The 23,243-nt window shown below is 44.0% G+C and overlaps 1 protein-coding gene across 5 annotated transcripts in view; it reads left to right on the top strand.

Moving 5' to 3' along the window:
- Positions 1 to 23,243, top strand: part of svep1 (sushi, von Willebrand factor type A, EGF and pentraxin domain containing 1) — a 132,941-nt gene that overhangs the window by 112 nt on the left and 109,586 nt on the right. For all 5 annotated transcript variants that reach the window (XR_016490317.1, XM_090214558.1, XM_036957868.2 and 2 more), the window contains exon 1: positions 1 to 1,198. This exon is cut by the window's left edge and continues 112 nt beyond it. Coding sequence is in view for 4 of the 5 variants with exons in the window: in XM_090214558.1 (XP_090070684.1) it covers positions 656 to 1,198 (543 nt within the window). In the remaining variant the exon portion in view is untranslated. The remainder of the gene's footprint in view (positions 1,199 to 23,243) is intronic.

Below are 23,243 nucleotides of genomic sequence, written 5' to 3'. Positions count from 1 at the left end.
AGAGAAGAAGGGAGGAGGAGAAAATATAAAATGTACTTCACGGCTGTGACTGCCCCTGCCCCTTTTCCCTCTGTATCTCTCTCCTTCTCTCTCCGTGTCTTTCTCCCTCTTGCGCTTAACTTTTTTCATTATTTTTTTTAATGATTTTGGGAGAGGGGGGGGAGAGGGCCATTTGAAACCTGATTGGGTGCTGGAGCATCACACACACACAGGAGCCTGAGGGCAAGAAACTGAGAGAGAGACAGAGAGAGAAGGGATCAGCTGTAGCTTCTCCTAGCGGGACAGACAGACATTTCACTGTAACTGCTCAGCCACACGCCCTCTCCAGTCAGCGCCCTCCCTCGCTAATAGAAAGACCAGATCAGGACTCCAACAGAGAAGAGGAGAGACAGACAGACAGACGAGGCCACAGGACAACTATTTCATCATCATCACTGGTGCTATTCTCTTTTTTGGAAGTGCTTTTGGAGAAATCCTCGTGGAAAAATTCTGCCTTGCCTGGCGTCCATGTTGCAGTGTGGCTGGAGACAAATGGGAACGTAGGAAAACACCATCATCAAATACTTGTCGTCGTCACTATTGGACATCCTGTTTCAAAGTGTTTTATAAGAACCCTTACCTCTGCTGACACCTGGAGCTGACAGGACAGGACAGAATGTCTACTGTACGGAACCCAGTGTCTATGTGGACCTATATCTTGCTTCTATGGAGCTTCCTGGTTAGTAGGACTTCATCCTGGCCGGCTTCGGAGCAACAGCTACACCATCTCAGCTCCCCCCGCTACGGCTCCGGACCCCCAGCCTCTCCGGCCCTCAACCTCACCCTCTCTGAGAGCGCAGAGTCCAAGGTGGAGCGCCTGGGCCAAGCCTTCAAGAAGAATGTGCGCACGCTCCGGGAGAAGAGCGCACGTCTGGACCTGGTGTTCCTGGTGGACGAGTCTTCCAGCGTGGGGGCCAACAACTTCCTGAGCGAGCTGCGCTTCGTACGGAAGCTCCTCTCGGACTTCCCCGTGGCCCCGGAGGACACGAGGGTCGCCCTGGTTACGTTCTCATCCAAGACCCACGTGGTGACCCGGGTGGATCACGTCAAGGCGCCGAAATCACACCAGCACAAGTGTTCTCTGTTTAACCAGGAGATCCCTGCTATCACCTACAGAGGAGGAGGGACCTATACCAAAGGAGCCTTCCAACGGGCTGCGGTGAGTGTCGATGCGTGTGCGTATGCGTGTCAGTGTGTGTAACCTGGATTCTTGTGTGTGTGTGTGTGTGTGTGTGTGTGTGTGTGTGTGTGTGTGTGTGTGTGTGTGTGTGTGTGTGTGTGTGTGTGTGTGTGTGTCTATACCAGATTTGCATGTATGTGGGTTGTGGGTGTGTATCCATCTCAAATTCGACATCACTGATTGAAGTGGATTTAACAGGTGACATCAAGAAGGGATCATAGCTTTCACCTGGGTTCACCTGGTCAACCAATGTTATGGAAAGATCAGGTGTTTCTCATGTTTTGTTCATTCAGTGTATATTATAGTGAGCTATGTCAAGAATCCAATATATACAGGGCTTTCGGAAAGTATTCAGACCCCTGGAACTTTTCCACATTTTGTTACATTACAGGCTTATTCTAAAATTGATTAAATTGTTTTTTTCCCTCATCAATCTTCACACAATACCCCATAATCAGAAAGCAGAAGCAGGTTTTTAGAAATGTTTGGAAATTAATAAAAATACAACGGAAATATGACATTTACATAAGTATTCAGACCCTTTACTCAGTACTTTTTGAAGCACCTTTGGCAGCGATTACAGCCTCGAGTCTTCTTGGGTATGACGCTACAAGCTTGGCACACCTGTATTTGGGGAGTTTCTCCCATTCTTCTCTACAGATCCTCTCAAGCTCTGTCAGGTTGGAAGGGGATCGTAGCTGCACAGCTATTTTTAGGTCTCTCCAGAGATGTTTGATCAGGTTCAAGTCCGGGCGGGCCACTCAAGGACATTCAGAGAGTCGATCCTGACTAGTGTCCCTGCCACTGAAAAACATCCCCACAGCATGATGCTGCCACCACCATGCTTCACCGTAGGGATGGTGCCAGGTTTCCTCCGGACGTGACACATGGCATTCAGGCCAAGGAGTTCAATCTTGGTTTCATCAGACCGGTGATCCGTCTTTATCATGGTCAGAGTCCTTTAGGTGACTTTTGGCAAACTTCAAGAGGGCTGTCATGTGCCTTTTACTGAGGAGTGGCTTCTGTCCGGCCATTCTACCATAAATGCCTGATTGGTGGAGTGCTGCAGAGATGGTTGTCCTTCTGAAAGGTTCTCCCATCTACACAGAGGAACTCTGGAGCTTTGTCAGACTAACCATCGGGTTCTTGGTCACCTTCCTGACCAGGGCCCTTCTCCCCCGCTTACTCAGTTTGGCCGGGTGGCCAGCTCTAGGAAGAGTCTTGGTGTTTCCAAACCTCTTCCATTTAAGAATGATGGAGGCTACTGTGTTCTTGGGGACCTTCAATGCTGCAGAAATTGTTTGGTACCCTTCCCCAGATCTGTGTCTTGACACAATCCTGTCTCGGAGCTGTCTTTGACCTCATTGCTTGGTTTTTGCTCTGACATGCACTGTCAACTGTGGGACCTTATATAGACAGATGTGTGCCTTTCCAAATAATGTCTAATCAATTGAATTTACCACAGGTGGACTCAAATCAAGTTGTAGAAACATCTCAAGAATGATCAATGGAAACAGGATGCACCTGAGCTCAATTTCGAGTCTCATTGCAAAGGTCTGAATACTTATGTAAATAAGGTAATACATTAGCAAAAAAAAATTATATGTTTTCGCTTTGTCATTATAGAGTATTGTGTGTAGATTGATGAGGAACATGTTTTTATGTAGTCCATTTTAGAATAACGCTGTAACGTAACAAAATGAGAAAAAAGTCAAGGGGTCTGAATACTTTCCGAATGCACTGTACTTATAAAGTGGGTAAAATACTATGTACTGTACAAACAGATGTACAATCTTCATTTGAGTCAGTTTGCTACAGCAGGAAAATAATCCTGCAGCAACAGGAAATGTGAATAATTATTATAATTAATGGATTATAATTAATGGACATTTTTTTCGGGGTTGATACATTTTTAGTTTTGGGAAATCTAGTCTGACATTTTAAAGTGGAAAATAGAAGCCTTTTTAAACCTTGAATACACTATATTTTTGCATTTCCTGCTGTGCAGAAACATTATCAGCGTCAAAAGATCCTACATCTACAGTGTAGCTGCCTCCAAGGTGCAGGGGGTGGCTGGGGTCCTTGATGATCTTCTTGGACATCCTGTAACACCAGCTGCTGTTGATGTCTTGGAGGGCAGGCAGTGTGCCCCCGATATTGCATTGGGCTGATCGCACCACCTTCCAGAAAGCTCTGCGGTTGATACAGCCCGACAGGATGCTCTCAATGGTGCACCTGCAGTTTGTGAGGGTCTTAGGGGCCCAAGCCAAATTTCTTCAGCCTCTTTAGCTGTTGCACTTTCTTCACTACACTATCTGTGTGAAGGGACCATTTCAAGTCGTCAGTGAACTTGAAGCTTTTGACCCTCTCAACTGCTTCTCTGTGGATGGGGGCGTGCTCTCTCTGCTGTCTCCTGGAGTCCACGATCAGCTCCTTCGTTTTGTTGAAGTTGATGGAGAGGATATTTTCCTGGCACCATTCCGCCCAGGCACTCGCCTCCTCCCTGTAGGCTGTCTCGTCGTTGTTGGTAATCAGGCCTACCACTGTTGTGTTGTCTGCAAACTTGATGATTGAGTTGGAGACGTGCATGGCCACGCAGTCATGGGTGAAGAGAGAGTAAAGGAGGGGGCTGAGCACGCACCCTGTGGGGACTCCGTGTTAAGGATCAGAGTGGCAGAGGTGTTGTTCCCTACCTTCACCAGTTGGGGTCGGCCTGTCCGGAATTCCAGGACCCAGTTGCACAGGCATAGGTTCAGACTCAGGGCCCTGAGCTTAGTGATGATCTTGGAGGGCACCATGGTGTTGAAGGCTGAGCTGTAGTCAATGAACAGCATTCTTACATAGCTATTCCTCTTGTCCAAGTGGGATAGGGCAATATGTCATCTGTGGATCTTTTGGGGCGGTATGCAACCTGTAGTGGGTCTAGGATGTCAGGTAAGATGGAAGTGATATGATCCTTAACTAGCCTCTCAAAGCACTATCAAAGTACTCAAAGTACTACATTATTACTGAAGTGAGTGTTACGGGACAATAGTCATTTAGATCAGTTACCTTCACTTCCTTGTGCACAGGAACGATTGTGGACATCTTGAAACATGTGGGGACAACAGACTGGAATAGTGAAAGATTGAATGTGTCTGTAAACACTCCGGCCAGCTGGTCTGCGCATGCTCTGAGGACGCGGCATGGGATGCTGCCTGGGCCGGCAGCCTTGCGAGGGTTAACACGCTCAAATGTCTTGCTCAAGTCAGCCACGGAGATCGGGAACATACAGTCCTCATGAGAAGTGTGGACCCACATCAGCGGCTCTCTGTTGTTTTCCTTGAAGAGGGCGAAGATGGTGTTTAACTTGTCCAGAAGCGAGGCGTCGTGGTTGACTTTCAATTTATAACCCGTAATTGTTTGGAGTTCCTGCCACGTGTCTTGTGTCTGAGCCATTGAATTGCGACTCCACTTTGTCTCTATACTGACGTTTTGCCACTTTGTTTGCCTTACGGAGGTCATAGTTGGTCTGTTTGTAGATGGTCCCAGTCACCTTGCCGTGCCGTGGTTAAATGCAGTGGTTCGCACATTTGGAATTGGGAGACAGAGTGTCTCAGAGTGGGTATTATTGTTATCAATTATAACACTGGAAATTAATAGGATGGTGTAGCTGTTGCTCCAAAGCAGGCCAGGATAAAGTCCTACTAAACAGGAAGATCCACAGAAGCAAGATACAGGTCCACATTGACACTGGGTTCCATACAGTTGTTGGGGTAGGTTCTTTGTTCCTTGTCAATCATTGGCTTATTGGTGAAATCAGCAATCAGACAATATATTCTTTAAGTATATCAATCAAACCTTTATTAATGCAATTGCAGATAGGAGGTTGACAACAGAAACACAGCACGCATGTGGAAGTTCTGCAAAATAAAACAGGTCAAAGTTGCTTTAATATACTTGCAGTCAACCCCTAGTGATGTAACTGCCTACGTCAACACCTTCTACTCATGAGACCAAGCCCATGCATATACAGTTATACAAACTTGCAGGAGAAAACAATAGTCCAGTGTTTTCTAAAGGCTCAGCCTTAATTTTCCATTCCCGTGTGGCTTACAGTGGTATGTCTGGCTTGTCACTTATCTATTTACTCCCCTGCAGGGGTCTGTGTCTATGTGTCTCTTTTAGCCTTAAGGCGCTTTCTCACAGACACCCTGTTTTGACTGCAATGGCTCACACATGTGCTCAGAACGTTTCTAATAAGAGGCAGAGACTAGAAAATAACTGTGGAACAGTATTTAACCTTATAATGCATATATTGCTAATCTGTGGTCAAGAAACCTATACATGTAGTGGGGAGGGTCTTATAGCCCTTCCCCTTCTATTAATACAACATAAGCATAATCAATTATTATAATACATCAATCATTTGGTGCAGCCCCAATCATGACCCCAAGGGGACCCCCATCACAGTAGACATACTGTCCTGTCCTGTCAGCTCCAGGCGTCACCAGAGGAAAGATTTCTTATAAAATACATTACAGTAAGTGAGTGTGTGTATGCGCGCGTGCATGTATGCGCCCATTAGAGTACCAATGTAAATACCTTTTCCATACTGAAGCCCGGGCCCTCGGAGGCTCTCATGACCGAAAGGTTTTGAACCGTGCCACTGTCTGTGTAATGGTACTGATGTGCAATTACATGTGCATTGTAGTAATTTAGCAGACACTCTTATCCAGAGTGACTTACAGTAGTGTTCATACTGTTGTGTGAGGGTGAAATGAAAAGATCCGTCAAGCAGGCAGGCAGCAGATGTGCAGTGCGTTTTTTTCTCCATAGGTGGTATACATGCCATAGGTTTTGAGCTATCAATGAGTAATAGCAGTAGCGAGGCATGTGAAGGTGAGACAGACAGAGATCTCAGCAGATGTCTACAGATGTCTACAGGACCAGATGGCACCTTACTAATTCACATTGACGTTTACAGTCTGTCTGAGTATGACTAACCCTTGTCTGAGAGAGGAGGGCTGTGTCCCAAATGGCAACCTATTCCCTACGTAGTGCACTACTTTTGACCCGAGCCCTATGGGGAGTCGGGAGCACTATATAGAGCACAGGGAGCCATTTAGGGTGTACTTGAGATGTTGGAAAATAGACCTTCTATGATATATCATCTTTTATCTCTGCTGCTCTTTTATACTGCTACTTCAGCAAGTCCTACTGTCGTTGCCAAGACAGCACAAACAGATTTGGGACTAGGGTAAATTTAGCTAATCCCTCTTTTGGAAAAAGTACTGCTGAATAATGTTTTCCATTATTTAAAAAAAATCTTTAACACCATATAGCATTGTTAAATATGCCCTCGCTAACGGTAATCTGCAAGGGCATCAGGTTGTCACGCTATACAGTTAGCCTAGCAAAGCGTTTGGTAAGGCCTGTGTGTGTGTGTGTGTGTGTGTGTGTGTGTGTGTGTGTGTGTGTGTGTGTGTGTGTGTGTGTGTGTGTGTGTGTGTGTGTGTGTGTGTGTGTGTGTGTGTGTGTAATTGATAATGGATGTAATAACAAAGCCATATTTCATTCCATTGGCCGGTCTGGCTGTTTCTAAGTACTGCAGAAAGCTGGGATCCATTACTGAGAGAGAGAGAAGGCTTTTCCTGGTCCAGTGTAGAGAACGACAGTGCTGTTCTTCAGGATATTTCTTTACATTACATTTTAAGATGACTGTCCAGAGGGATGAGATAGAGGGATGATTTCTTTCTGGTAGATTTTTCTGTCCGGGTCAACAGGGCTCTTCATCGGGCTCTCTCAAACTGTGCAGAGGGCTGAGAGAGCGATGAGTCGGATGGATACAGAGGGAGTGTGGATGTGCATTTGGAGATAAATGATTATCATTGCACACTGACAGTGGATGTAAGGACCGTGGGGTTTGTTAAGGACATCATCTCATCTCAATTATGGTGGTTCAAGATTTACTATATTTTCAAGTCAGTTTAGTTTATAATAAGTTTAGCTGTTTTCCATTCCATGTGTGTTTGCTTGTGTGTGTGTGTGTGTCAGTGGCGGTCGGTGCCGTTTAAGATGAGGGAGTCTCTACTTTTATCGAATGTAAAAAAAACTCTACACACAGCTTACATCGTTGTCACCATAATACTAATTTTCCCAGTCGGAGCTCAGTTGTCTTAAATGCACTGAAGTCGGAAGTTGGAGATTTCCGAGTTCCCAGTACTAGAGGGGAGATATCTTGCAGCCCGCTGGCTCCACCCCCAAGCCTTATATGGACTTCCTGCCCCAACGAGGCAAGGCTGTGGATCGATAAGCCAAGGTATGCTTGTGGATAAAGGAGGAAGCAGCCTGCACAAAGGGGCAGAGTAGGAGAGAGCCAACTGTGTTATGAAAAGTGGGAGAAGAGAGAGCAATATCTGTGAGATTACCCGTCGTGACCTGGACTGTCGAACTACTGCCCATGTGTACCAGACCGGATTGGCTGAGGACCCAAGTGTGAGGATTACCCCTGGAAAACAGAACGGACAATGAGAACGGCTTGTGGACAGTGAGGTGATTGGTGAATTTCCCCCTCTTCCCCAGTGTACCAAAATCCCTAATAAACTCCCCATTTGCATTCTATTTGTGCTACTGGTGCATGTTTTGTTATTGAACTTGGTGACGTAGAAACCCCACACCCTTGAGCCTGGTACACAACTTTCTGACAAAATTAGAAACGTATAATATCTGAAAATGTAGCTAGCTAGATTCCCTCTCTGTCATTGATGCCATGGCTGCCCTTAGCTTGAAGATGTAATCCAGTGACAGGTGTTTTATACAACAGCCTTCTGTGTTCTCTTTTCAAAGCCCTCTGCATATTTGCAATCAAACGCCAGAATTTCTCCATCTCCTTAGCTATCATACTCTACTTCCACCAGGCATTCCACTGATTTAAAAACTCAAAGAACTTCTTCCGTGACAACAACACTGTTGATCTCCATTTCAGAAGACTCTATAATGCCTGGTTCAATGAAAATGTTTTTACTTAACCTCTCTAGGCTAGGGGGCGGTATTTTCACGTCCGGATGAAAAGCGTGCCCAAAGTAAACTGCCTGCTACTCAGGCCCAGAAGCTAGGATATGCATATTATTAGTATTGCATTCTTAGTATTTTTAGTAGTGCATTCTTAGTATTATTAGTACTTGGATAGAAAACACTCTGAAGTTTCTAAAGCTGTTTGAATGATGTCTGTGAGTATAACAGAACTTATTTGGCAGGCGAAACCCTGAGGACAAACCATCCAGGAAATGTACTTTTTTGAGGTGACAGTGTTTTCAATGGGTTTCTATGTGGATCTAGATTTCTAAGGCACTTGCTTGCAGTTCCTATTGCTTCCACTGGATGTCAACAGTCTTTAGAAATTGGTTAATGTTTTTCCTTTGTGTAATGAAGAAGTAGGGCTGTTCAGAATGAGGGTCGAGTCTAGTGTACTGTTGTGGTTGGGGCGAGCGACCTGAAAGCTCGCTCCACTTTGCTTTTATCCGCTATTGAAAGCAGTTTATCCCGTCTTAAATTTTATCAGTAATTTACATGAAAAAATACCTAAAGTTGTATTAGGAAAGTTGTTTGAAATGTTTGGACAAAGATTACAGGTAACTAATTAGATATTTTGTAGTCATGTTGCGCGAGTTGGAACCAGTGTTTTTCTGAATCAAACGTGCCAAATAATGGACATTTTGGAGATATAACGACGGAATTAGTCGAACAAAAGGACCATTTGTGATGTTTATGGAACATATTGGAGTGCCAACAGAAGAAGCTCTTCAAAGGTAAGACATAAATTATATTGTTATTTCTGAGTTTTGTGTCACGTCTGGCGGGATGAAATATGATTGTTTGTGTTTGTTTGTTGGGGTGCTGTCCTCAGATAAATGCATGGTTTGCTTTCACCGTAAAGCCTTTTTGAAATATGACACCATGGCTGGATTAACAAGAAGTTAAGCTTTCGTTTGACATATTGCATGTGTATTTTCAAGAATGTTAAATATTTACAATTCTGTACTTTGAATTTGGCACCCTTCACTTTCATTGGATGTTGGTCAGGTGGGATGGTAGCTTATCTAGCCTAGAGAGGTTAAATCAGGGATTTCCTCATTGTCTGATTCATTTTCAGAGTCAGAGAGAGTCACCATGGCACGATCATCCTCTAGAAAGTGGAGGGCAGTAGCAACACCTTTGCAGTTCTTAAGGATATTTTCAAAAAATCTGTAGTAGGAAAGATTACCTACACATACAGAACAGCTCATGTTATAGACAGAAGTATGCTACATGGCTGACCAATCTGAACTAATCTCTCGGCATGTCCAGCCCATCCATTATCTCAGGCAATCATGGCTAGCGGGAAGGTTCCTGACTTTTTCCATGGCTAAATCAACTAGGGTTGTAATTTAACAATTGTATCCGTATTTACAGATGGCATGCAAGTTTATTATTAAGGCACATAAAAGTTCACATGTTCAAGAAGCCCTTTTGCCAAAAAATGCATTTTGATAAAAAAAATACATATTTACATTCAAATACTGTACCTCTCCTGTACGACATACGCCTAGTTTCCTTAAATGAGTCACATATTAACTTCATAGTCTACTAGCTACTAGAACTAACACATTAGTAAACCTGCCAAAATCATGCGGTACAGTATACAGTGTACAGCAGAAAACAGTTTAGCAGTTCCACCAGAGTGTACCGGTGACAGTAATATAATAATAAAACCAAAAGCTTACCTTGACTTGGATGAGTTCTAGTGTAGGATAATCATAGCCAGCTAGCTAACCTACCTAACCTATACACGTCACTTCCTGTTGTACGCGGAATGAGGCAGAGCACAGTTTGTCGTTTTGAAAGTCTATTGAAAAATGTCTTAGTAGTGAGCTACCTTTTGAGTTTGGATCCTGCGATGCGGTTGGCATCAGTTCCTGGGACTGTGACTATCTGTCCAGTGATCCTGCCAACCAAGGCCGGGTCTTGAGGAGCTGTTTGGCGTAGCAATTAGCCTAGCTGCTAGCTAGCTGTCTATCAAGCTAGCAGGGTTTTCGCGAGGAATGCAGCCTGCAATGCGGTTGGCCATTGTGGCTGGGACCGCGGATTGCCCACGGCTTGTGGCTGTCTAGATCCCTGCTGTTTGTTGTTTTCAATCTTCCCTGTGACCTGCCCTGTCTGGAACTGCTATGTTGCTACCATGACAAACACCAAAGCCACTGAGAGAAACGTTGAGGGCAGTGGTGTCTCTCTATCACAGGTGAAGGATATTTTAAACAAACAAAAAAAGTTTGACAAGCAGTTGTTAGAACAACAAGAAAATAACTTTAAGTGTTTCATCCAAATACTGGTGGAGTCAACTAATAAAATAATGGACAACCTGACCAGAGATGTCCAGGACCTGAAGAACAGTTTGCAGTTCTCCCAGGGTCAGCTCAATGAGTTTAAACAGGAGAACGGCAAGATGACAGCAATCTGTAAGTCATTGAGAGAGGACATCAGTTCTATGTGTGAATCCATGATAACAATGATAGAGAAATCAGATTATCTCGAGGGGCAATCGAGGCGGAACAACATGGCTATGAACGGAATTGCAGAATCTCCACATGAGACCTGGACGGGATATAAGGACAAAGTGAGGGAAATGATCTCGGAGAAACTGAAGATGGACCACAGGAAGATTGAGGTGGGGCACGTCCACAGAACTGGAAAACCCACCACCGGACCAGGTGACAGGCCAAGGCCGATTAGTGGTCAAGTTCCTGAGATTCAAGGACAAGGTAGCTGTTCTGGAAAGAGCCAACACTTGAGAGGAATGTATATCTTCCTCAACGAGGACTATCCGGAAGCTGTGTGCAAGAAGAGGAAAGAACTTGCAGCCATGAAAGCGTGTGGTGACATTGCTTAAATCTACTACGTCTAATTTGACAGGCTCATTGTCCACCCTCCCTCCTAAAAGACTGGAAGGGATGAGGGAGCCAAGCCTATGGGTTTGTAGTTTCAACCCCGCTGCACACACACACTTACACACATCAACTGATTAATGGTCTGGTGAATGTAAATTTATTTTCTTGCTTTGTTTGCTCTTTTCCATATTATGTCTATTATAGCTACCCAGAAAAGGGATGAAAATAGTCCATATTAGTATATGTAGCCTTAGAAATAAGGTTAACTTCTTGGCGCACCCATCCCGTTAGTGGGATCATTTTCATCAACATCCACTGAATTGCAGAGCGCCAAATTCAAATTAAATTACTAAAATATTTAATTTTCATGAAATCACAAGTGCAATATAGAATAACACAGCTTAGCTTGTTGTTAATCCACCTGCTGTGTCAGATTTCAAAAAAGCTTTACAGCAAAAGCTATCCAAGCGTTTATGTTAGGACATCTCTCTCAGCAGACAAAACATTACAAACAGCTAGCAGCAAAGTAGATTGGTCACGAAAGTCAGAAAAGCGATAAAATTAATCACTTACCTTTGATGATCTTTGGATGTTTGCACTCACGAGACTCCCAGTTACACAATGAATGTTCCTTTTGTTCGATAAAGATTATTTTTATATCCAAAATTCCTCCATTTGGTTGACGCGTTTTGTTCAGAAATCCACAGGCTCGAGCGGTCACAACGGGGCAGACGAAAATTCCAAATAGTATCCGTAAAGTTTGTAGAAACATGTCAAACGTTTTTTATAATCAATCCACAGGTTGTTTTTACAATGAATAATCGATAATATTTCAACCAGACCGTAGCTTTTTCAATAGGAGAGAGAGAGAGAGAAAATGTCTGCTCCAAGCTGTTGCGCATGCAAAACTCTGCTGGCACCGAGCCATCCACTGGCGCGAAGTGATCGTAATTTTTCAGAATAAAAGCTTGAAACCATATCTAAAGACTGTTCACAGCATGTGGAAACCATAGAGAAAGGAATCTGGTTGATATCCCTTTAAATGCAGGGAAGGCATGCAATGGAACAGAGAGGTTTCAGGAAAAACAGCACTTCCTGGTTGGATTTCCCTCAGATTTTCGCCTGCAATATCAGTTCTGTTACACTCACAGATAATATTTTGACAGTTTTGGAAACTTTAGAGTGTTTTCTATCCTAATCTGACAATTATACGCATATTCTAGATTCTGGGCCTGAGGAATAGGCAGTTTAATTTGGGTACGTTTTTCCATCCAAACATCAAAATACTGCCCCCTACACTCAAGAGGTTAATGAAATCAATAACTTGCTAAAATCAGATACCATTCATACAGTATATTAGATATTTCATATCAAATCAAATCAAATGTTATTTGTCACGTACACATGGTTAGCAGATGTTAATGTGAGTGTAGCGAAATGCTTCTAGTTCCGACAATGCAGTATTAACCAACGAGTAATCTAACCTAACAATTTCACAACAACTACCTTATACACACAAGTGTAAAGGGATGAAGACTATGTACATAAAAATATATGAATGAGTGATGGTACAGAACGGCATAGGCAAGATTCAGTAGATGGTATAGAGTACAGTATATACATATGAGATGAGTAATGTAGGGTATGTAAACATATAAAAGTGCCATTGTTTAAAGTGGCTATTGATACATGTATTACATAAAGATGGCAAAATGCAGTAGATGGTATAGAGTATAGTATATACATATGAGATGAGTAATGTAGGGTATGTAAACATTATAAAGTTATTAAGTGACATTGTTTAAAGTGGCTAGTGATACATTTTTAAATACATTTTTCCATTACTAAAGTGGCTGGAGTTAGTGGTGGCTGTTTAACAGTCTGATGGCCTTGAGATAGAAGCTGTTTTTCAGCCTCTCGGTCCCTGCTTTGATGCACCAGTACTGACCTCGCCTTCTGGATGATAGTGGGGTGAACAGGCAGTGGCTCGGGTGGTTGTTGTCCTTGATGATCTTTATGGCCTTCATGTGACATCGGGTGGTGTAGGTGTCCTGGAGGGCAGGTAGTTTGCCCCCGGTGATGCGTTGTGCAGACCTCACTACCCTCTGGAGAGCCTTACGGTTGTGGGCAGAGCAATTGCCGTACCAGGCGGTGATACAGCCCGACAGGATGCTCTCGATTGTGCATCTGTAAAAGTTTGTGAGTGCTTTTGGTGACAAGCCAAATTTCTACAGTCTCCTGAGGTTGAAGAGGCGCTGCTGCGCCTTCTTCACCACGCTGTCTGTGTGGGTGGACCAATTCAGTTTGTCCGTGATGTGTACGCCGAGGAACTTAAAACTTACTATCCTCTCCATTACTGTCCTGTCGATGTGGTTTGGGGGGTGCTCTGCTGTTTCCTGAAGTCCACGATCATCTCCTTTGTTTCGTTGACGTTGAGTGTGAGGTTATTTTCCTGACACCACACTCCGAGGGCCCTCACCTCCTCCCTGTAGGCGTCTCGTCGTTGTTGGTAATCAAGCCTACCACTGTAGTGTCGTCTGCAAACTTGATGATTGATTTGGAGGCGTGGCATGGCCACGCAGTCGTGGGTGAACAGGGAGTACAGGAGAGGGCTCAGAACGCACCCTTGTGGGGCCCCAGTGTTGAGGATCAGCGGGGTGGAGATGTTGTTACCTGCCCTCACCACCTGGGGGCGGCCCGTCAGGAAGTCCAGTACCCAGTTGCACAGGGCGGGGTCGAGACCCAGGTTCTCGAGCTTGATGATGAGTTTGGAGGGGACAATGGTGTTAAATGCTGAGCCGTAGTCGATGAACAGCATTCTCACATAGGTATTCCTCTTGTCCAGATTGGTTAGGGCAGTGTGCAGTGTGGTTGCGATTGCGTCATCTGTGGACCTATTGGGGCGGTAAGCAAATTGGAGTGGGTCTAGGGTGTCAGGTAGGGTGGAGGTGATATGGTCCTTTACTAGTCTCTCAAAGCACTTCATGATGACGGAAGTGAGTGCTACGGGGCGGTAGTTGTTTAGCTCAGTTACCTTAGCTTTCTTGGGAACAGGAACAATGGGGGCCCTCTCAAAGCATGTGGGAATAGCAGACTGGGATAAGGATTGATTGAATATGTCCGTAAACACACCAGCCAGCTGGTCTGCGCATGCTCTGAGGACGCGGCTGGGGATGCCGTCTGGGCCTGCAGCCTTGTGAGGGTTAACACGTTTAAATGTTTTACTCACGTTGGCTCCAGTGAAGAAGAGTCCGCAGGTTTTGGTAGCGGGCCGTGTCAGTGGCACTGTATTGTCCTCAAAGCGAGCAAAGAAGTTGTTTAGTCTGTCTGGGAGCAAGACATCGCGAGGGGTCTGGTTTTATTTTTGTAATCCGTGATTGACTGTAGACCCTGCCACATACCTCTTGTGTCTGAGCCGTTGAATTGCGACTCTACTTTGTCTCTTTACTGACGCTTAGCTTGTTTGATTGACTTGCGGCGGGAATAGCTACACTGTTTTTATTCGGTCATGTTTCCGGTCACCTTGCCCTGGTTAAAAGCAGTGGTTCACGCTTTCAGTTTCGCGCGAATGCTGCTATCAATCCACGGTTTCTGGTTTGGGAATGTTTTAATAGTTGCTGTGGGTACGACATCGCCGATGCACTTGCTAATAAATTCGCTCACCGAATCAGCGTATTCATCAATGTTGTTGTTTGACGCAATGCGGAACATATCCCAATCCACGTGATCGATGCAATCTTGAAGCGTGGAATCAGATTGGTCGGACCAGCGTTGAACAGACCTCCTGTTTTAGTCTCTGTCTATAGGCCGGGAGCAACAAAATGGAGTCGTGGTCAGCTTTTCCAAAATTTCTGAGATTCACGTAGACAATTAATTTAATGATACAGCAGTAGCAATTCAAGGATATAACATCTGTAGAAGAGACAGGAATGCTTATGAGGAGGTGTTGCTGTATATTTTCTGAGCAATATCCCTGTAATGCTTTGATAAAATCTTATGTCAAGTGTTATTGAAGTGTTGTGGTTGCAGGTTCACTTGGCACATCTAAAGCCTTTTCTTTAGGGGTGTTGCTATAGGCCACCAAGTGCTAACAGGCAGTATCTAAATAATATGTGAAATGCTTGATAGTGTATGTGATGTAAACAGAGAGGTCTACTTTTTTGGGGACCTGAATATTAACTGGCTTTCATCAAGCTGTCTGCTCAAGAGGAAGCTTCTCACTCTAACCAGTGCCTGTAATCTGGTTCAGGTTATTAATCACCCTACCAGGGTGTTTACCAACACTACAGAAACAAGATCATCCACATGTATTGATCACATTTTTACTAATACTGTAGAACTTTGTTCTAAAGCTGTGTCTGTACCCATTGGATGCAGTGACCACAATATAGTGGCTACATCCAGGAAGCCAAAGTTCCGAAAGCTGGGCCTAAAATAGTGTATAAGAGTTCATACAAAATATTATGCTGTGACTCTTATGTGGATAATGTTCAAAATATTTGTTGGTCTGATGTGATTAATAAGGAGCCTCCAAATGCTGCACTTGATGAATCTATGAAATTGTTATTCAGTGATAAACATGCACCTGTTAAGAAACTGACTGTTAGAACTGCTACGGCTCCATGGATTCATGAGGAATTGAAAAACTGTATGGTTGAAAGAGATGGGGTAAAAGGAGTGGATAATAAGTTTGGCTGCACATCTGACTGGCTGACTTACTGCGAATTGAGAAATTATGTGAATAAAGTCAACCAAAAGAAGAAGAAACTGCATTATGAAGCCAAGACCAATGATATAAAGAATGATGGGGGGGGGGGGGGGGGGGACCTTGGAGTACTTTAAATGAAATTATGGGCAGAAAGACATATTCAACTCCATCTTTCATCAAATCAGATGGCTTATTCATCACAAAACCATTTGATGTTGCCAATTATTTTAATGATTACTTCATTGGCACAGTGGGCAACCTTAGGCAGGAAATGCCAACAACGAACAGTGAGCCATTGTTCTTGTGCATAAAAAAAACAGATAATGAAAGAAATGCATTGCAAGTTAGAATTTTGTAAAGTTAGTGTTGGAGAGGTGGAAGAATTGTTGTTATTGATCAATAATGACAAACCTCCTGGCATTGACAACTTAGATGGAAAGCTACTGAGGATGGTAGCTGACTCTATAGCAACTCCCTTTCTGTCATATCTTTAATCTGATCCTCGAGGAAAGTCTTTGTCCTCAGGCCTGGAGGGAAGCCAAGAGTGGTAAAGCAGCCTTTACTGGTTCTAACAGCAGACCTATCAGCTTGCTGCCAGCTCTTAGCAAACGGTTGGAATAAAATGGTGTTTGACCAAATACAATGCTATTTCTCCATAAACAAATTAACAACAGACTTATAGAGAAGGGCACTCAACATGTACTGCACTGACAGAAATGTTTGATGATTGGTTGAAAGAAATTGATAATAAGAAGATTGTGGGAGCTGTATTGTCTTGTGGGAGCTGCCTTTGATTTTATTGATCATAACCTATTATTGAGAAAACGTATGTGTTATGGCTTTTCAACCTCTAACATGGATTCAGAGCTATCTACTGTATCTAATTGAACTGAGAGGGTTTTCTTTAATGGAAGCTTCTCTATTGTCAAACATGTAAAGTGCGTTGTACCGCAGGGAAGCTCTCTAGGCCTTCTACTATTTTCTATTTTTACCAGTGACCTGCCACTGGAATTAAACAAAGCATGATCATGTGTGTCTATGTCTGCTGATGATTCAACTATATACACATCAGCAACCACAGCTAATGAAGTCACTGAAACCCTTAACAAGGAGTTGCAGTCTGTTTTGGAATGGGTGACCAGAAATAAACTGGTCCTGAACATCTATTAAACTAAGAGCATTGTATTTGATGCAAATCATTCCCGAAGTTCTAGACTTCATTTGAATCTGGTAATGAATGGTGTGGCTGTTGAACAAGTTGAGGCGACTTACTTGGCGTTACCTTAGATTGTAAACTGTCATGGTCAAAACATATAGAGTCAATGGTTGTGAAGATGGGGAGAGTTCTGTCCTGTAATAAAGATATGCTCTGCTTTTATGACACCGCACTCCACAAAGCAGGCTCTAGTTTTGTCTTATCTTGATTATTGTCCAGTCGTGTGGTCGAGTGCTGCAAGGAAAGACCTGGTTAAGCTGTAGCTGGCCCAGAACAGAGCAGCACGTCTTGCTCTTCATTGTTCTCAGAGGGCTAATATAAATACTATGCATGCCAGTCTCCCTTGGCTAAGAGTTGTGGAGAGACTGACTGCATCACTTCTTCTTTTTATAAGAAACATTAATGTGTTGAAAATTCATGTATTGATATGTAGGCTACGTGTGCCATTTTTTAAACCTTTATTTAACTCGACAAGTCAGTTAAGAACAAATTCTTATTTACAATGACGGCCTACACCGGGCAAACGCGAACGATGCTGGGACAATTGTTCTGTCCTTGTCTATTAATGTTCTGTATTATGTCATGTTTCATGTTTTGTGTGGACCCCAGGATGAGTAGCTTCTGCTTTCGCAACAGCTAACGGGGATCCTAACAAAATACCTATACTAAATACCGAACATAGCATCCCTCTCTGCCCGAGCCAGGTGTTTGAATAGGCTAAACTACCTAGCTGCATTCGCTATCTAAATGAAAGTGAAAGAAAATACAATGAAATATCTCTTTCTTTCCCTCTCTGTCTCTCTCTCTTGCTTCTCCTTCATTTTTGAAGAAACAAATGTGTATTTCTCTCTCTTTGAGTCAACTACTCACAACATGTTATGCACTGCAGTGCTAGCTAACTGTAGCTTATGCTTTCAGCACTAGACTCATTCTCTGATCCTTTGAGTGGGTGGACAACATGCCAATTCATGCTGCAAGAGTTCTGATAGCTTGGAGGACGTCCTCTGGAAGTTGTCATAATTACTGTGTAAGACTATGGAAGGGGGTGAGAACCACAAGCTCTTAGGTTTTGCATTGAAGTCAATGTACCCAGAGGAGGGAGGAAACTAGCTGTCCTCCGGCTACACCATGGTGCTACTCTACAATGCTGTTGAGGCTTCTGTAGAACTTCATTGCAAAACACTGTGTTTTAATCAATTATTTGGTGACGTGAATATATTTATGGTCATTTTATTTTAAAAGCATAACTTTTTAATGTTTCACTATAAAAAATGTTTTTTTAAATCACTGAGGAGGTGGTCCTCCCCTTCCTCTTCTGAGGAGCCTCCACTGGTGTGCGTGTGTGTGTAGCATGTAGGAATGTGTCGATCAGTCAGTTTATAAGTCATTTTCATAACACACAGAGAGAACAGAAAGTAGGTTCCACAAAGGCAGCTACAATAACAGTAGCCTCTGGCTCTAAAACGACCATGCTTTCCTTTCCTCCCCTTAGTTTCTCTGTCTTTGACTTCATCATCCAATGGATTTGCCTCGGGGTGCCATGTGTTGGAGCCCGGTTTGCCATGTTGGCAGATATCTGTTCTCCTGCTATTACCCTGTCATGGCCAAAACACTGCGCCAAACAGACAGGGGCTGGCAACCTACTGTTAGTCTGCTCTAATGCTGTGCATAATAAGAGGAGTAGATTTCAAAACTGATATAATAAAAATTGCAGAGAGAAGAAAAAAAGAGGAGATGGAGAGAGGGGGAGAGGGAGAGAGAGAGAGAGAGATAGAGAAGAGAGTGAGAGAGAGGGGAGAGAATTTTATGGATAGTCCCTCCACTTTTCTTCTCCTAATGTTTTTACCTGACTGTTTTTTTCTACTCACATCTGCAGGAGAAAATCAGGCCAAAACACCAATTCTGACTAATTTAGCCACTGTCTTAAAACCTCTTAAGGATCCGGCCTTTTTTTCTATTTTCTCCTAAAATGAGGAGATCTTTCTGCCTGTAACTCAGGCCCTGATGTAAGGATATGCTTATTCTTGGTATCATTTCAAAGGAAACACTTTGAAGTTTGTGGAAATGCGAAAGGTATATAAAACAATATAACACAATAGATCTGGTAAAAGATAATACAAAGAAAGTATTTTTTTGTACCGTCATCTTTGAAATGGAAGAGAAAGACCATAATGTATTATTCCAGCCCAGCTGCAATTTAGATTTTGGCCACTAGATGGCAGTGGTGTATGTGCAATGTTTTAGACTGATCCAATGAACCATTGTATTTCTGTTCAAAACGTTGTATCAAGACTGCCCAAATGTGCCTACTTCCTATTCCTTTCCATGCCATCCTTTCTATTTCTCCTCCCCTAACTTGTCTGTATCCCTTCACCCCCCCCCCTCCCTCTCAATTACATTTCAAATTTCAAATCTCTCTCTCTCCCCTCTCGCTTATAGATGTGGGAATGATTTAACCTTTAACCCCACTAGATACAGGAACATTCAAAGCACCACCTTTTACAGACTGTATTCGGTATCTCTATCTATTCCACTAATGAAGCTCAGAAAGTCGTCACACTTCATGGCCTGCCAGGTTCTGTCACGATCGTCATAATAACTGGACCAAAGCGCAGCGTGATCTGGGTTCCACATCTTTTTATTACTAGGTGAAACTCACAGCAAAACAAAACAATAAATTACTAAATGAAACGTGAAGCTGCTATAGTGCTCACAGGCAACTATACAAAGTCAAGATTCCACAAAGCACAAAGGGGGAATGGCTGCCTAAATATGATCCCCAATCAGAGACAACGATAAACAGATGCCTCTGATTGGGAACCATAACAGGCCAACATAGAAATATAATTACCTAGACGACCCACCCTAGTCACACCCGGACCTAACCAACATAGAGAATAAAAAGCTCTCTATGGTCAGGGCGTGACAGGTTCTCCCCATTCATTACCCATGTTGCATTTCATTGCCATTTCAATCCACACGATTTGGCTGTTCATGCCCCAAGTGCCCCTCCAAAAAATATATATGTGAAGGTGTCAATGTGTGGGCCTGTGTGTATGTGTCCAGTGACTGAAGACTATGTGTGTTAGAGAACCTTTGAAGTATCTCAGAACCTCTCCAGTCCTTAATTTAGTCTTGCGAAAGTCTCTCTCTCTCTCTCTCTCTCTCTCTCTGTCATGTGCAAAATCCCCAGAAGAACCCATCATTTATCAGACGTTTTTAAAACCAATATCACATATTTTGACTGTAATGCGCAGCGTGGTTCATAAACTCTGCCGGAGGGCTCGACAGCACTAGGAAGTCAACTCTCTGGAATGTTAATCTCCCATTGGGAGAATGAAGGGGGGACATTGACAGAATGAGATCACTAATACATTTCAGCGACTTACAATAGAGAGTGCATCCGTTTTCATATTTTCAACCCTGGTGCCGTGTGCCATGCTCTATGAAATGAGCCCCAACTGAGCCACACAGTTATATTAGGAGAGTTGCCCCTATGCTATTTCTGCCCCTATGTGTTTCTGTCTCCTCTACAAGTGCCATCTGCCTCTTCCATCAACGAGAGGTCATGCAGTTGCTCTTCTTTCATGTATCGTTATACCTGTATATTAGGAGTCTATGTTCAAAAGCGAGTGACTGAGATTCCAGGGTCGGGATATGGACATTTGAACAGGGGATTTTTATTTTTTTTACTGTGTCACGGCTAGTGTTACGAGAATTTCATACACCTGCCGTTCGTCCTTAGTTTGAATCATTTTGCCGTCGTCATTTGCTGACTCTTGCAGATTCCTTCAGGCAGTTTTTCCATAAGCTCGCCATGAGTTTCAGTTCAGTCTGATCCAACCTTTCGTTCGCCTGGCACGCACAGGAGGCGGACCCTGTTCGCAATTCAGCTGAGAAGCCATTCACACCCCCCTTTCTGTACATTCAGTCCAGCTGTCTTCTTCCCCTTCTTTGCATGAGAGACAGTTGCAACCCTCTCCTATTGGATCAGATGAGTGTTGTATCGTGTGGGGGCCAGGTGATTCGCTGTAGCCCTTAAAGTACCGGCTCATCTAAAAAAAAAAAAACGGCCTGTTTTTCACACATATGGTTTCCTCAACATTTATGTCCTAGCTCAGGGCGTCGCTGGAAACTTCTCTGGCTGGCGAAACTGAGATTGACAGGATAGACTCAACAGTAGTGTGTGTGTGTGTGTGTGTGTGTGTGTGTGTGTGTGTGTCTGTGAGTTAGTGTCTGTCCAGGACAGAAGATCAGCGAGGGCATCTATTAGTCTCTGCCACGTAGTCTGATGGTATGTGTAGGCCCTGGAGTTTTTCCTGACCGCATACCCTGTGAGTGACCACGTAAAAACTCCTGGCGGCGGAGTGTGAAGACGGAAAAAAATGGACAGTTTCATGCCTATTCTCCGACCACATTTCATCAATCAGGTAACCCCCCCCCTTCTTCAGTCTCTCACACACTGAACATCCAGAGGTATTCTCTGACCTCCAAGAAAGAGTGATGAAAAACATGGTCAGTTGTTGAGAGAGAGAGAAGTACAGATGGAGAGAGAGAGAGAAAGGTACAGAGAGAGAGGGAGGTACAGACAGAGAGAGAGGTACAGACAGAGAGAGCGAGAGGTACAGACAGAGAGAGAGAGAGGTACAGACAGAGAGAGAGAGAGGTACACAGAGAGAGAGAGAGAGCGAGAGAGAGAGAGGGAGGGGGGGGGGGGCTTTAGGACACGTGTCTGGAGAGCGACTGTCATCACTGATGCTGAGGAGATAGCAGAGACCGGGGCCTCAGGTCTGTGAGCTTAGACGTTGCTGCAAGATACTGATGAAAGACATGTCAGATATGGCTGAGATATGGCTGACACACACTCTGCAGGGTCAACTGAGTTCAATGGACACTGGTCCACATGGAAGCTAGTGCTGTGGATCCCCATGGTGCAGAAGTCATGGAATGTTCTCTTCAGGAATGTACAATGTTGTTTCAAAGGTCTTCCATTCTGTGTGTGTGTGTGTATGTGTGTGTGTGTGTGTGTGTGTGCGTGCGTGCGTGCGTGCATGTGTGTGTGTGTGTGTGTGTGTGTGTGTGTGTGTGTGTGTGCGTGCGTGTGTGTGTGTGTTTGTATGTGTAACAGCACCGCTGGTCCCGTCACTGTGATTTGGCCGGGTGCAGTACATTGTACAGAGCTGAGTGTTACACTGTGTTGACATACTCTTGGCTAGGACGGAAATGTGTGCGTGTGTGTGTGATTGCTGAGACTGGCAAATGATGATGGCTTTCCTAGGGTGAGGACAGTGGCGGTTGGAAAGGATAACATGAAGTTGCCCCTAGTCACAGTGTGTACATACCCTGGATTCCTGGCTGTAGTCTGCTGTGGCCGTATTGACAGCTCCTAGTGGTGTAAAGACCGTATTCTACATGAGAGGGATGCCATCTATCTGAATCATAGTACCCTCAGACAGATGGGTCAGAGTCTGAGTACCAGCCCTCGTGCATGACACTGTTGCTCTGCCCTGTCTGTCTCTGTTCTCTGTCTCCTCTGCACTCTGTTCTCTGTTCTCTGTTCTTTACCTGTCTATCTCTGTTCTCTGTTCTCTGCCTGTCGGTCTCTGTTCTCTGTTCTCTGCCTGTCGGTCTCTGTTCTCTGTTCTCTGACTGTCGGTCTCTGTTCTCTGTTCTCTGCCAGTTGGTCTCTGTTCTCCGTTCTCCGTTCTCTGTTCTCTGTTCTCTGTTCTTTACCTGTCTATCTCTGTGCTCTGTTCTTTACCTGTCTATCTCTGTTCTCTGTTCTCTGCCTGTCGGTCTCTGTTCTCCGTTCTCTGCCTGTCATTCTCTGTTCTCTGTTCTCTGCCTGTCGGTCTCTGTTCTCCGTTCTCTACCTGTCGGTCTCTGTTCTCTGTTCTCTGCCTGTCGGTCTCTGTTCTCTGTTCTCCGTTATCCGTTCTCTGTTCTCTGCCTGTCGGTCTCTGTTCTCCGTTCTCCGTTCTCCGTTCTCTGTTCTCCGTTCTCCGTTGTCTCTCTCTCTCTCTCTCGCTCTCTCTCTCTCCCTCTTAGTGTCTGTCTGTCTTTCTGTCGCTCTGTCTCTCTCTGTCTCTCTCTTCTTCTCTCTTCTTCTCTCTCTCTGTATATCTGTCTGTCTCTGACTGTCTTTTTGTTCCCCTTCATTTCAATATTTCCAGAACTGCTTTTTGTGTTAGTCTA

The sequence above is a fragment of the Oncorhynchus mykiss genome, chromosome 21 (genome assembly GCF_057628025.1).
Source record: "Oncorhynchus mykiss isolate SJ-2025 chromosome 21, ASM5762802v1, whole genome shotgun sequence".
NCBI classification, from domain to species: Eukaryota; Metazoa; Chordata; class Actinopteri; order Salmoniformes; family Salmonidae; genus Oncorhynchus; species Oncorhynchus mykiss.
Note: the sequence above shows the minus strand (reverse complement) of the source record. Positions and strands in the feature narration are given on the sequence as shown.